The sequence below is a fragment of the Heptranchias perlo genome, unplaced genomic scaffold (assembly GCF_035084215.1).
Source record: "Heptranchias perlo isolate sHepPer1 unplaced genomic scaffold, sHepPer1.hap1 HAP1_SCAFFOLD_147, whole genome shotgun sequence".
Lineage (NCBI taxonomy): Eukaryota > Metazoa > Chordata > Chondrichthyes > Hexanchiformes > Hexanchidae > Heptranchias > Heptranchias perlo.
Genome location: NW_027138722.1, coordinates 113,496 through 126,641, shown reverse-complemented (window position 1 = coordinate 126,641; position 13,146 = coordinate 113,496). Strand labels below are relative to the sequence as shown.

Below are 13,146 nucleotides of genomic sequence, written 5' to 3'. Positions count from 1 at the left end.
TGGCTGCTCCCAGTGCAGAGTCTCGGCCGACGGGAGCCCGACTGGAAGTGGGTTGTGGAGATCAGCGGGAGTCACTGAATTTCACTGAGCAGCTGTGTGTATCACACCTGACGTGGAGCGTTGGTCATAACACTCGGGAAATGCTCGATCCCAGAGCTTAACAGCTGTTGTACTGATGGGAGAGCACGGACTTGGTATCATGTTTAACAAGGCAACGTTCTCCTGCTGATTTTTATATTTCTGTTTAACCCTTTATTAATATTATATTTATTACAGAGCATCAGAATCTGGGAACGTCTGTCACCACCATGGCTGAAGGTTCAAACAGGGGAGAAGATCCAACATCATCAAAAAGAATGAGAATGGGCTCAGGTAGGTTCAGAAAATTCATCAAAATATAATTTCTGTCCTGTCAAAGGGTCCAGATCACGAGCAGGAACCTCAGCTCACACAGGAAGAGGGAACAGCACAGATACTGAGTACCGAGAGGGATGTGAGTGACCATCTAGAGGGACAGTGCAGTCACAGGTGGAGGGATCTCCTGAGTACTGGAAATGTCCAATTGATACCTGGTGTTGGGGACTGTAAGGTGGATAGAGACAGTGATTCAGAGGATGGTCTTCCTGAGCAACAGTGAGAGACCAGGGAACAGGGAACCCCGAGTTGGGCAGGGGGTGAGAGGCAGGTGGGACACAGGAATAGGAGAGTGATAGTTGTGGGAGATTCTATAGTGAGGGGAATAGACAGACTCTTCTGTAGCCCTGAGGAGGTCCCGAATAGTAAGTTATCTCCCTGGTGTCAAAGGGAAGAACATCCTGGAACGGGTGGGACCATCTCTGGGAAGGGAAGGAGAGCAGAGAATAGCCATGGTCGGAACTAATAACACGGATAGAAATACGTTTATAGAGGGCATATTGAGACTTAGCACTGGACTAAAAAAACAAGGCTTAGAGTTGGTGATCTCCGGATTGTTTTCCACTGGGCCGCTTATGGGGTGAAATATGAAGCAGATCAATGTGTGGCTGCAGGGCTGGAGCAGGAGGGAAGTGTTCACGGTCTTGGGGACTAGAGTGAGTTCAGGCAGAAGGGAAGGGACGGTCACAATCTGAACCGACCAACAATGGTTTTGTAGACTGAGTGAATGGAGCAGGAGGGAAGGGTTCACGGTCTTGGGGACGAGAGTGAGTTCAGGGAGAAGGGAAGGGACGGTCACGGTCTGAACCGACCAACAATGGTTTTACAGACTGGGTGAATGGAGCAGGAGGGAAGGGTTCATGGTCTTGGGGACTAGAGTCAGTTCAGGGAGAAGGGAAGGGACGTTCACGGTCTGAACTGACCTACAATGGTTTTACAGACTGGGTGAATGGAGCAGTGGGAGGGTTTCAGCTCATATGACTGGAGGGTGGGAAAACTCATGTTCTGAGACTAGAGAGTGGAATTAATAAAACTGTTGGAGCAGAACAGAAGATGTATGAAATATTGAAAAGTTATTAGCAGGAAAAAATGAAGGTGGTTTTGAAATAGAGAGATAAAGTCACTTGGTATTAAAAAGAAAAGCAAATAAACGCAAACTGGTCAACATTCCAAAAAATCGAGAGTTGGGATTGTGTGTTATGTCTGGGAATATACAAATCGTTCCAAACATATTCGGAAAGTCAGAAGTATAAGAGATGTGATCGAGTATCTGTGAGACAGGGCCTGAGTTTTCACAGGACTCAGAGCGAAATTTTTCTGATTAAAACATTTTGAGGGGAGAGAAAAATAGCTCTGGACACCAGTATTAATAAAAGGTTCTAAGACAGAATGAGAACAAAAACAACTTGTATTTATATAGCGCCTTCAATGTAGTAAAACGATACAGGGTGCGTCAAAGGTGCGATTATCAAACAAAATTTGACACCGAGTCAAATAAGGAGATATTAGGACGGGTGACCAAAAGCTTGGGCAAAGAGGTAGGTTTTAAGGAGCGTGTTAAAGGAGAAGAGAGAGAAGGAGAGGTTTCGAACTTTAGGATGTTCCATGGAGTTATGTTGAGAGAGAATCCGTATGAACGCAGTTAAGCAATAGGAAGGGAAATAGCACAATTTTCAGTGGGTTTTGCAGGCCAACAAGCAGTGGAGGTGAGATAGAGGGGGAACTGGGGGAAACTGGTTGTGGATGAAGTTTAGGGGAGATAAAAAATATTTCCTTTAGTTTCTAAAAATGGAAGTGAAAATGTTGGTGTACGAGAGGAGGATGTGGGCCCAGAGTTAGAGATAACTGTAGAGAGGATTTGAATCAGAGAAACATCGCCGAGGTGGATAAATCACTGGGCCCAGAGATAACACACCCGAGGCTGTTAAAGGAATTCAAAGAGGAGATAGGAGGGGCTCTGGTCACAATTTCTCAATCCTCATGTGTTATTAAAAATATCCAGGTGGACTGAAGGAGTCACAAGTAATGTCTCTGATAAAATAGGGAGAGAGGGTCAACGGGTAACTGGAGACCAATTAGTCTCCGTCAGCAGTGGGCAAACTCCTCGACTCTGCAATTCCAGGTCGAATTAGTGAACATTTAGAGATATAGGGGATGATCAGGGGAGGCTGGAACTGATTCGCTGCAGACAAGTCGTATTTGACAAATTTAATACAGCTTTGTCGAGAGGTGACTCTATAGATCGATGGAATGTAGCACATGCGGTGTATATGGGTTTTCAGAAGGTGTTTGATAATGTGCCACACAGGAGGCTTCAGCTGTTTGTTATAAGAGGAAATGTAGCCGCCCGGATAGAAAGTCGATAATGTGTTTAGTTTTCTCCATTTTTGTTCACAGATCCGAACACTGCAATCACTGAGTTCCTGACAAAGTGCGACGATTACCTGCTGTTCCAGTTGACGAAATTCTACCGGGACAGACTGGAACAGGCGATTGAAGAAGTGGTGGACGGAGTCAGCTCATTGTTAACATACGAGGGGCATTTCAGTGGACAGGAACATCGGGTAAGTGGGAGGGACACAGAATGAGTTTGGATTATTTAAACATCACAGAATTAACAGGATATCAGATCGTGGAAACACAGAATTTTAAAGAACAGAAACAGGCCAAGTAAGAAAGAAATGGGTCAAACTGAAAATACAGTGAATCTGATACAATGATACGAAGAGTTGAAAATACCCAGTGGATCGGTCGGTGTCTGTACAAAGGACAGGGGAACGGTTCGGGTATAACTCTTGTGTGGACTGAAAACAAAAGGGAAACAGTTTCTGTGGAAATGCGAAAAGGAGGTACCAATATATTTATTATTATTCTTCGCAGAAAGTCGTTGATATCGTGGAGAAGGGAAACAGGGCGGACAGTTCCAAACTTCTCCTAAATCTGGTGATGGAGAAAGGCTCTCGGGCCCGAAGGGTGATGTGGGAATCCTTTGTGAAAATGCACCATGCGGTACCAAAGTTGGACAAAATACTGAAAGAGATGCAGGAACTTGGTACAGTAAAATCACACACTGAATTCAATTTCAGACTGAAACATTGCAGAATTTACTGTTATATTACACAGATCTGATTTCATGAAATCTAATTGATTTAAACAGGTCCTGATCCATTTGATTATATGAACATCGGACGAGGTTTATCTGAAATACCCAGTCACCTGAAAGGTAAGTGATGAAGTGGAGATTTCAAACCATTTATTTCACTTCTGAGAATCGGAATGTTTGACTGTAGACTTTTGTTTAGAGATTGTCACAATCTGGGAATCAGAAGTTCAAAAGGTGGAGGGAACAGAAATTAACCTCGTTTGGATTCGACATCAATACTCAACTATTCTGCGTAGATTCAAGTTACAATTGACAAGATTTTTGACACATCCTGTAAATATGCGGAGTTTGCATTTTTTCACTTTATCAGGCTGCTGATCGCTATCACTTGTTAAATCCCCATACACTCCTGGCAGGATCCCGATACACTGTGAATCCCCATACAATTGTAAACAATTTTACAACTCCAAGTTATAGTCCAGCAATTTTATTTTAAATTCACAAGCTTTCGGAGGCTTCCTCCTTCCTCAGGTGAACGAAATGAAATCCTCGAAATGAAATCGCATTTATAATTCACAGAACAATGCTTGGTGATTACAGACAGTTTTTTCAACTGCCCGTTGCCAAGGCAATCAGTGTGCAGACAGACAGGTGTTACCTGCCAGGTCTCAGAATATACAAATCACCAAAAAAAAACAACAAAAAAAAACAGAGATAGAGAGGTAGAAACATAGAAAAGACAGCAACTGACCCGTTATATTAAAAACAGATAACATTTGTTCGCTGGTGGGGTAACGTGTAGCGTGACATGAACCCAAGATCCCGGTTGAGGCCGTCCTCATGGGTGCGGAACTTGGCTATCAATTTCTGTTCGACGATTTTGCGTTGTCGTGTGTCTCGAAGGCCGCCTTGGAGTACGCTTACCCGAAGGTCGGTGGATGAATGTCCTTGACTGCTGAAGTGTTCCCCGACTGGGAGGGAACCCTCCTGTTTGGCGATTGTTGCGCGGTGTCCGTTCATCCGTTGTCGCAGCGTCTGCATGGTCTCGCCAATGTACCATGCTCTGACACCAATGACACCACAATCCCCATACACACCTCGCAGGATCCCGATACACTGTGAATCCCCATACACACCTGGCAGGATCCTGATGAACTGTGAATCCCCATACACATCTCGAGGGATCCTAATACACTGTGATACCCCAGACACCACCAGACAAGATCCTGATTCACTGTGAATCCCCATACACACCTGGCAGGATCCCGATACACTGTGAATACCCACACACACCTGGCAGGATCCTGATACACTGTGAATACCCACACACACCTGGCAGGATCCTGATACACTGTGAATACCCACACACACCTGGTAGGATCCTGATATACTATGAATCCCCACACACAACTCCAATGTGCCCCACAGATGCTTTGGGCTCACAATTAATGAGCAGTGCTTTGAGCCAGACGTCACGGTTTATCTGCGCCACTAGAAATCTGCTCACAATCACCTGTGGGGAAAGAGGTGAGAAATGCAAAATGTTAAAAATGTTATCATTTCACAGACGTCAAAGTGTTCGATCTGATCTGAGAAGATGTACAGATGTTCACACAATAGATCATTAATCCGTGGAGAAATGTGAGGGAAAGACAATGTTCAGGGTAATTCGGAAGTTATGGGCTAGCCTCCTAATGGCAGTGAAAGAGAGAACCTTATTCTGCTCAAAAAATAGCCCTTTAACTCAGAGGTGTTTAGATCCAATGTAATTTCCCAAACCTGCATTGTATGAAATTCAGACCAAAATGAAACAACGGAGTATAATTACTGGGAAAACAGTTGAAATGAACTGTGAATCTTTTCTGCTCTAACATTAAACTGAGTGATGTGGGCAGTAGTATTTTTAATTCTAATCGGTGATATGACAGGACTGTTATAAAAGCACATTTGTTGTTGGTGTAAAACGGCTGAAAAAATGTTCGCAATTTCTGAAACACAATATAACAGGAGAATGATTAGAGACAGGAAAAGGCCATTTGGCCCAAAGATGCTTGTCCCTGTTCGAGAGATGACCCGACCTACCCCTCCTCTCAGTGTACCCACAGAAACACGTTCAATTGCCTCTTGACCCCACTTACACTGCCCCTTTAATGTCCTTGCCAGGCTCTCTGGACCCTTGGGTGAGAAAATTACCCTGATTTCCCTTCCCCGTTATTAATTTTGTTGATTGTGAGCCTGTTTCCTGTTTCTGTTGAGTATATTCAAGACTGAGATCGATAGATTTTTGGACACTAAGGGAATCAATGTATATGTGGACAGGGTAGGCAAGTGGATTTAAGGTAGATCAACCATGACCTTAATGAATGGCGGCGGAGGCTCGAGGGGCCGTATGGCCTACACCTGCTTCTATTTCTTATGTTCTTACTAATGTTGGGAATTCCATTGAAATATTTCAATCCTGAATTCGCTTGCACAAACATAATACACAAAACCCTCTCACCACTCCCTCAACCTAAAGTCCGAGTACCTTCCATCATCATTCTGATTCCCCTCTGTAACTACAGAATGGCAATAATCATTACCTGTGAAAAAGTGATTGTAGAAATGTACGTAATACCCCAGATAACCTGCCCGAGTCCTGAATCAACAGCAACTTAACTCCTGTCTATTCAATCTAATCTTCTCCCAATACACACAACACCCCAGATAACCTGCCCGAGTCCTGAATCAACAGCAACTTAACTCCTGCCTATTCAATCTAACCTTCTCCCAATACACACAACACCCCAGATAACCTGCACCAGTCCTGAATCAACAGCAACTTAACTCCTGCCTATTCATTCTAATCTTCTCCCAATACACACAACACCCCAGATAACCTGCACCAGTCCTGAATCAACAGCAACTTAACTCCTGCCCATTCAATCTAACCTTCTCCCAATACACACAACACCCCAGATAACCTGCACCAGTCCTGAATCAACAGCAACTTAACTCCTGCCTATTCAATCTAACCTTCTCCCAATACACACAACACCCCAGATAACGTGCACCAGTCCTGAATCAACAGCAACTTAACTCCTGCCTATTCAATCTAACCTTCTCCCAATACACACAACACCCCAGATAACCTGCACCAGTCCTGAATCAACAGCATCTTAACTCCTGCCTATTCAATCTAATCTTCTCCCAATACACACAACACCCCAGATAACCTGCACCAGTCCTGAATCAACAGCAACTTAACTCCTGCCTATTCAATCTAACCTTCTCCCAATACACACAACACCCCAGATAACCTGCACCAGTCCTGAATCAACAGCAACTTAACTCCTGTCTATTCAATCGAACCTTCTCCCAATACACACAACACCCCAGATAACCTGCACCAGTCCTGAATCAACAGCATCTTAACTCCTGCCTATTCAATCTAATCTTCTCCCAATACACACAACACCCCAGATAACCTGCACCAGTCCTGAATCAATAGCAACTTAACTCCTGCCTATTCAATCTAACCTTCTCCCAATACACACAACACCCCAGATAACCTGCACCAGTCCTGAATCAACAGCAACTTAACTCCTGCCTATTCAATCTAACCTTCTCCCAATACACACAACACCCCAGATAACTTGCCCGAGTCCTGAATCAATAGCAACTTAACTCCTGCCTATTCAATCTAACCTTCTCCCAATACACACAACACCCCAGATAACCTGCACCAGTCCTGAATCAACAGCAACTTAACTCCTGCCTATTCAATCTAACCTTCTCCCAATACACACAACACCCCAGATAACCTGCACCAGTCCTGAATCAACAGCAACTTAACTCCTGCCTATTCAATCTAATCTTCTCCCAATACACACAACACCCCAGATAACCTGCACCAGTCCTGAATCAACAGCAACTTAAATCCTGCCTATTCAATCTAACCTTCTCCCAATACACACAACACCCCAGATAACCTGCACCAGTCCTGAAACAATAGCAGTTTAACTTCTGTCATCGTCTTATTCCTCTCCGTGGCTTCACACTTGCAATAATATTCCTCCAGTGACTACAAGTGCCCACAATACCCCAGGTAACCTTTCCATGACCTGATACACTAACAGTGGAACTTCTGTCTATTCACAAACTGTCCCTCTCCCAGTTCCCACAATACCCCAGGTAACCTGTCCAGGACCTGATACACTAACAGTGGAACTTCTGACTATTCACAAACTGTCCCTCTCCCAATGCCCACAATATCCCAGATAACCTGCCCGAGGTCTGATAGAATAACAGTGGAACTTCTGTCCATTCACAGTCTGTCCCTCTCCCAGTGCCCACAATATCCCAGAATAACCTGCCCGAGGTCTGATAGAATAACAGTGGGACTTCTGTCCATTCACAGTCTGTCCCTCTCCCAGTACATAAAATATCCCAGATAAACTGCCTGAGGTCTGATACTATAACAGTGGAACTTATGCCCATTCACAGTCTGTCCCTCTCCCAATGCACACTATAACCTATTTCCCATTTCCGCAGAGGGTCAGCAACACTGACAGTTTCATAAATTATTCCACTGGAACTTCAAGTTTCGTACACCAGAATCACGTTTGGATTTGTATTGTGATGTCCATAGTACAGGGCAGGACTGATAGTATTAATCATCAGAGGGAAAATATCACCTTCATCGAAATCTCCATGTTCAGTAAATATTAGAATCAAGTGAGGATTTGAAACTTTTCTCCGCCGTGATTCACTTTCAAACGAGCTTTTCAGGAACTGAGTTTAATTTCCTGCTCGCACCTCTATTGAAGCTGTGAATTCAATCTCGCAACATTTTACTGAATAGTAAAGTGAGATTGAGAATTTGTTTTTATGTCAATGCAACTAACATTGAGAACCACTTTCTGTCTGTTCTAATTGAAGATGTTCAACAGAAACACAAGGAAACACTCCGGGTCCAAACTGAAACACTGAGAGTGAACACGATCCTAATAAAGGAGAAGGTTAAGATTTTCCAGCTGGTCAATCTATACACTGAGCTAACGGTCATTTCTACTGTTCGAGATCGGACACTAGTAGAACATGAACTGCTGGCAAGAGGACGAGACCATGAAGAGTGGAGAAAGAAACATCTCCGCAGAGAACTGGAAAAAATCCGAACTGATCAATTGTTCCAGAGCAGTTTTTCCCAGAGAAAATCCAAATCTGGGAGTTCAGCAGCAGTGAGCGGAGTCGCGGGGATTGGAAAAACAACAATGGTACAAAAGATTGTTTATGACTGGGCCACTGGGAAAATATACCCACACTTTCAATTTGTTTTCAGTTTTAAATTCCGTGAGTTAAATGCTCTGAACTGTCGTATAAACTTGTGGAACTTGATACTAATTTTCTATCCTTACTTGAGGAATATTCTGGGAGAGCTCTGGAAGAACCCAAAGGGATTACTGTTTATATTCGATGGTTTAGATGAATTCAAGGACAGTATCGATTTTGATAACAATCGGATAAATACAGAGGCTGATTACATGTGCACAGATCCTGAAGACCAGTGTGAAGTGTCCGACATTGTGTACAGTTTAATACAGCACAAGCTGCTCCCAGGATGTTCAGTGCTCGTGACCAGCCGCCCCACTGCATTACATTTATTGGAAAAGGCTGAGATCAGTGTCTGGGCTGAAATCCTGGGATTTGTTGGTGAAGAACGGAAGGACTATTTCAACAAGTTTTTTGAAGATCAGGCGGTGGCAGCAGCTGTTTTCAAACATGTGGAGGAGAACGAGATCCTGTACACCATGTGTTACAACCCTTCCTACTGCTGGATCCTCGGTCTGTCACTGGGTCCCTTCTTCACACAAAGAGACAGGAAACAGCAGCGAGTTCCCAAGACCATCACCCAACTATATTCCTACTATATTTATAACATTCTGAAAAACCACGGACGAGAGATTGAATCCCCCCGTGATGTGTTACTGAAGGTCGGTGAGATGGCCTTCACAGGAGTCTCCGAGAAGAAGATTGTGTTTAGAAATGGAGATTTGATCAAGTACAATCTGCAACCTTCCCAGTTCCTGTCTGGGTTCATGATGGAACTTTTGGAGAGAGATGATTCTGCCCATAGTGTGGTTTACACATTCCCGCACCTCACCATCCAAGAGTTTGTAGCCGCACTCGCACAATTCCTGACTCCAGATCGAGGGCACATCCGGAAACTCCTCAGTGAAGCCCACAGCAAGAAAGATGGACGATTTGAGATATTTCTCCGTTTTGTTGTTGGTCTCTCCTCCTCACGGTCAGCTCGGCCCCTGGAGGAGTTTCTGGGTCCATTTCTTCATCAAACAATCTGTGGAGTGATTGACTGGGTGAAGGAGAAGGTTGTTGGAGAGATTGGAAACTTATGGAATGAAACTGGGAAACGAGACCTCCTGAACACATTCCACTACCTGTTTGAGTCTCAGAATACAACACTGGCTCGGGCCACAGTGGGATCTGTGGAAAGACTTACATTTAATGAATTGCGACTGACCCCGATTGACTGTGCCGTTCTGTCTCATGTCATTGGACTGTGTGATACAATAAAACACCTCAATCTCCGGAGCTGCTCCATTCAGTGTGAAGGACTCCAGCGGCTGGGACCCGTACTGCACAAATGCCAGGTGTTGAGGTAACTGTTTATTTGTCTCTTATTGTTCGGCCAATTGTCGAACAGTCACGGATTGTATTGTTGCTCCGTAATGAAGGGAAACAAACAGTTCAGTTAAACCAGAGAGAAGCAGTTTGAACACAAAGATGACAAATGATAAGAGCATCGGTTCGTAATTCCCTCAGGACTGAAGAATCTAAAATGGATCCTTGTGAACAAGTCGGGATTTTACAGTCTTTATCGGATCAGTAAATACAGGTCACTGAAAGAGTCTGATAATTTAATTGCAATTCATCGTATTGATTGATGTTTTTCTCACTTCCTGAGATATGTCCATTGAAGAGGCTCCTTCTCACTGTTACTGACACGTCGACCGACACTAACTGCAGCAGTCTGTGTGTCGGAGCATCCCACCCTCTTACCGAGGTGTGGGGGCAAGTGACGGTCACCGGACTGTCAACGTGTGTTGGAGAGGGAAGCAGAAACACCAAACATTCAGTAACAAAGAGCAAAACACAGCTTTCGGGCAGTCAACCGTCAGTGGGCGGGCTGAGCTTTCCCCGCAGGACGGCGGTACGTTATCTTAACTCATCAATGACACAGCCCTTCACACTCTCCAATACATCCACCATCTCTTCACCCAGCTGGCAGCACTCATGCCTCTGAGTCAGCAGGTCGTGGAGTCAGGCCCCTCGCTCATTAATCCAGGCCGACAATTCAGTGGGATTAGGGAACTAAAATCTGCCGGTAAAAGGTTCCAATCTAACGGGTTGTGGGTGTACAGACACACACCGGCCAGCGGTGGGGTCTCACACACACCGGGAGGCTCCTGGGGTTAACCAGGGGCAATGAATCTGGGAATTTCCCATAATCTGCTCCCTGTGTGAGGACCTGCTCTGGGATGGAACTTCAGAAAATTCCCCAAAAACTGTCGGGCCCGTTACACCTGAAATAAATGTAGAGCCGGTTTAATGGGGAACAATGTGAGAGACTCCCCTCCCCAAGAAACTAGGACTAAAGAAACATTTAAAACTTGTAACAGGACAGAATAACCTCTCCTTATCACATGAAATCCCGTGGGACAGATTTTACAGCAGCCGTTAGCGCCGTTTCACAGTATAACTCACCCCGAGATATTATACAGATTAATATAATACTGCATAAAGTACACGTAATCACCGCTTTATCATTTAATTCAGGGAAAATCGCCCCATTCCCATAAAATCTGGGATTTGAGGAGCAGCAGAAATGAGACAAGTTTCCCCAAACATGACGGGACCGGTCACTGACCTCCATGAGGGTAATTTTGATCATCAGGGAATGAGACCGGACTGAGGGTCATTAAAAGGCTTCACACAGACAGCACTTTATTTAATAAATACATATACTGACAGTCCCTGAATATATGGGGTGTTGGACAGAGTGAGATTCATTGTCAGTGACAGGGAAATCTGGTTATTAATTTCCTGAAGATTTTTCAGTGTTTTGTGTAATATCAGAGAGAAATTGTATCACATCGGGGATTGGATTCAGTTTGTTTCTCACTCTCTGTCTGTTTGTGTTTAGACTGGTGAGAAATAAACTGGGAGATTCAGGAGTGAAACTACTGTCTGCGGCTCTGAGGAACCCGGACTGCAAAATACAGGAACTGGAGTAAGTATCAGACTGTGTGAGATTGTGTTTATAATAACTGGATGTCTAACACGGTACATTAATGTCAGCATAAGTAATAATAATACAAATAAATACTGGGAATTTAATCTGATTCCTGTTATCTCTGCTCGTCTCTCTCCTCACTCTGATCTCCAGTTTATGTGATAACGATCTCACAGCTTCTTGTATCGAGGATCTCGTCTCCGCTCTCAGTACAAACCGGTCACTGACGGATCTGAACCTGGGGAGAAATCATCTGGGAGATTCAGGAGTGAAACTACTGTCTGCGGCTCTGAGGAACCCGGACTGTAAAATACAGGAACTGCAGTAAGTATCAGACTGTGTGAGATTGTGTTTACAACAATTGAATGTTTAACACTCAACATTATGACTGGTATCTGTAATAATAATGCAAATAAATACTGGGAATTTACTTTGATTCCTGTTATCTCTGCTCGTCTCTCTCTCGCTCCATATCTCTGATCTCCAGGTTAAGGGATAACGATCTCACAGATTCTTGTATCGAGGATCTCTCCTCCGCTCTCAGTGCAAAGCGGTCACTGATGGGTCTGGACCTGAGTAATAATAAACTGGGAGATTCAGGAGTGAAACTACTGTCTGCGGCTCTGAGGAACCCGGACTGTAAAATACAGAAACTGGAGTAAGTATCAGACTGTGAGATTGTGTTGATAATAACTGGATGCTGAACACGATACATTAATGTCAGAATAAGTAACAATAATTCAGTAAATACTGAGAATTTAATCTGATTCCTGTTATCTCTGCTCATCTCTCTCTCTCTCTCTCTGATCTCCAGGTTATGCGCGAACGATCTCACAGATTCTTGTACCGATGATCTCTCCTCCGCTCTCAGTACAAACCGGTCACTGACGGTTCTGAACCTGAGTTATAATAAACTGGGAGATTCAGGAGTGAAACTACTGTCTGAGGCTCTGCGGAATCCGGACTGTAAAATACAGAAACTGGAGTAAGTATCAGACTGTGTAAGATTGTGTTTATAATAACTGGATGCTGAACACGATACATTAATGTCAGAATAAGTAACAATAATTCATTAAATACTGAGATTTTACTCTGATTCCTGTTATCATAGAATCATAGAAGTTACAACATGGAAACAGGCCCTTCGGCCCAACATGTCCATGTCGCCCAGTTTATACCACTAAGCTAGTCCCAATTGCCTGCACTTGGCCCATATCCCTCTATACCCATCTTACCCATGTAACTGTCCAAATGCTTTTTAAAAGACAAAATTGTACCCGCCTCTACTACTGCTTCTGGCAGCTCGTTCCAGACACTCACCACCCTTTTTATATCT

The 13,146-nt window shown here is 44.0% G+C and overlaps 1 protein-coding gene across 1 annotated transcript in view; it reads left to right on the top strand.

Annotated features, from left to right (window-relative positions):
* Nucleotides 1-13,146, top strand: part of LOC137309068 (NACHT, LRR and PYD domains-containing protein 3-like) — a 37,911-nt gene that overhangs the window by 13,083 nt on the left and 11,682 nt on the right. Inside the window, exons 2-10 of the mRNA XM_067977391.1 lie at nucleotides 277-372; nucleotides 2,812-2,978; nucleotides 3,295-3,466; nucleotides 3,572-3,637; nucleotides 8,438-10,175; nucleotides 11,721-11,807; nucleotides 11,964-12,134; nucleotides 12,298-12,468; nucleotides 12,625-12,795. Coding sequence (XP_067833492.1) covers nucleotides 277-372; nucleotides 2,812-2,978; nucleotides 3,295-3,466; nucleotides 3,572-3,637; nucleotides 8,438-10,175; nucleotides 11,721-11,807; nucleotides 11,964-12,134; nucleotides 12,298-12,468; nucleotides 12,625-12,795 — 2,839 coding nt within the window. The remainder of the gene's footprint in view (nucleotides 1-276; nucleotides 373-2,811; nucleotides 2,979-3,294; nucleotides 3,467-3,571; nucleotides 3,638-8,437; nucleotides 10,176-11,720; nucleotides 11,808-11,963; nucleotides 12,135-12,297; nucleotides 12,469-12,624; nucleotides 12,796-13,146) is intronic.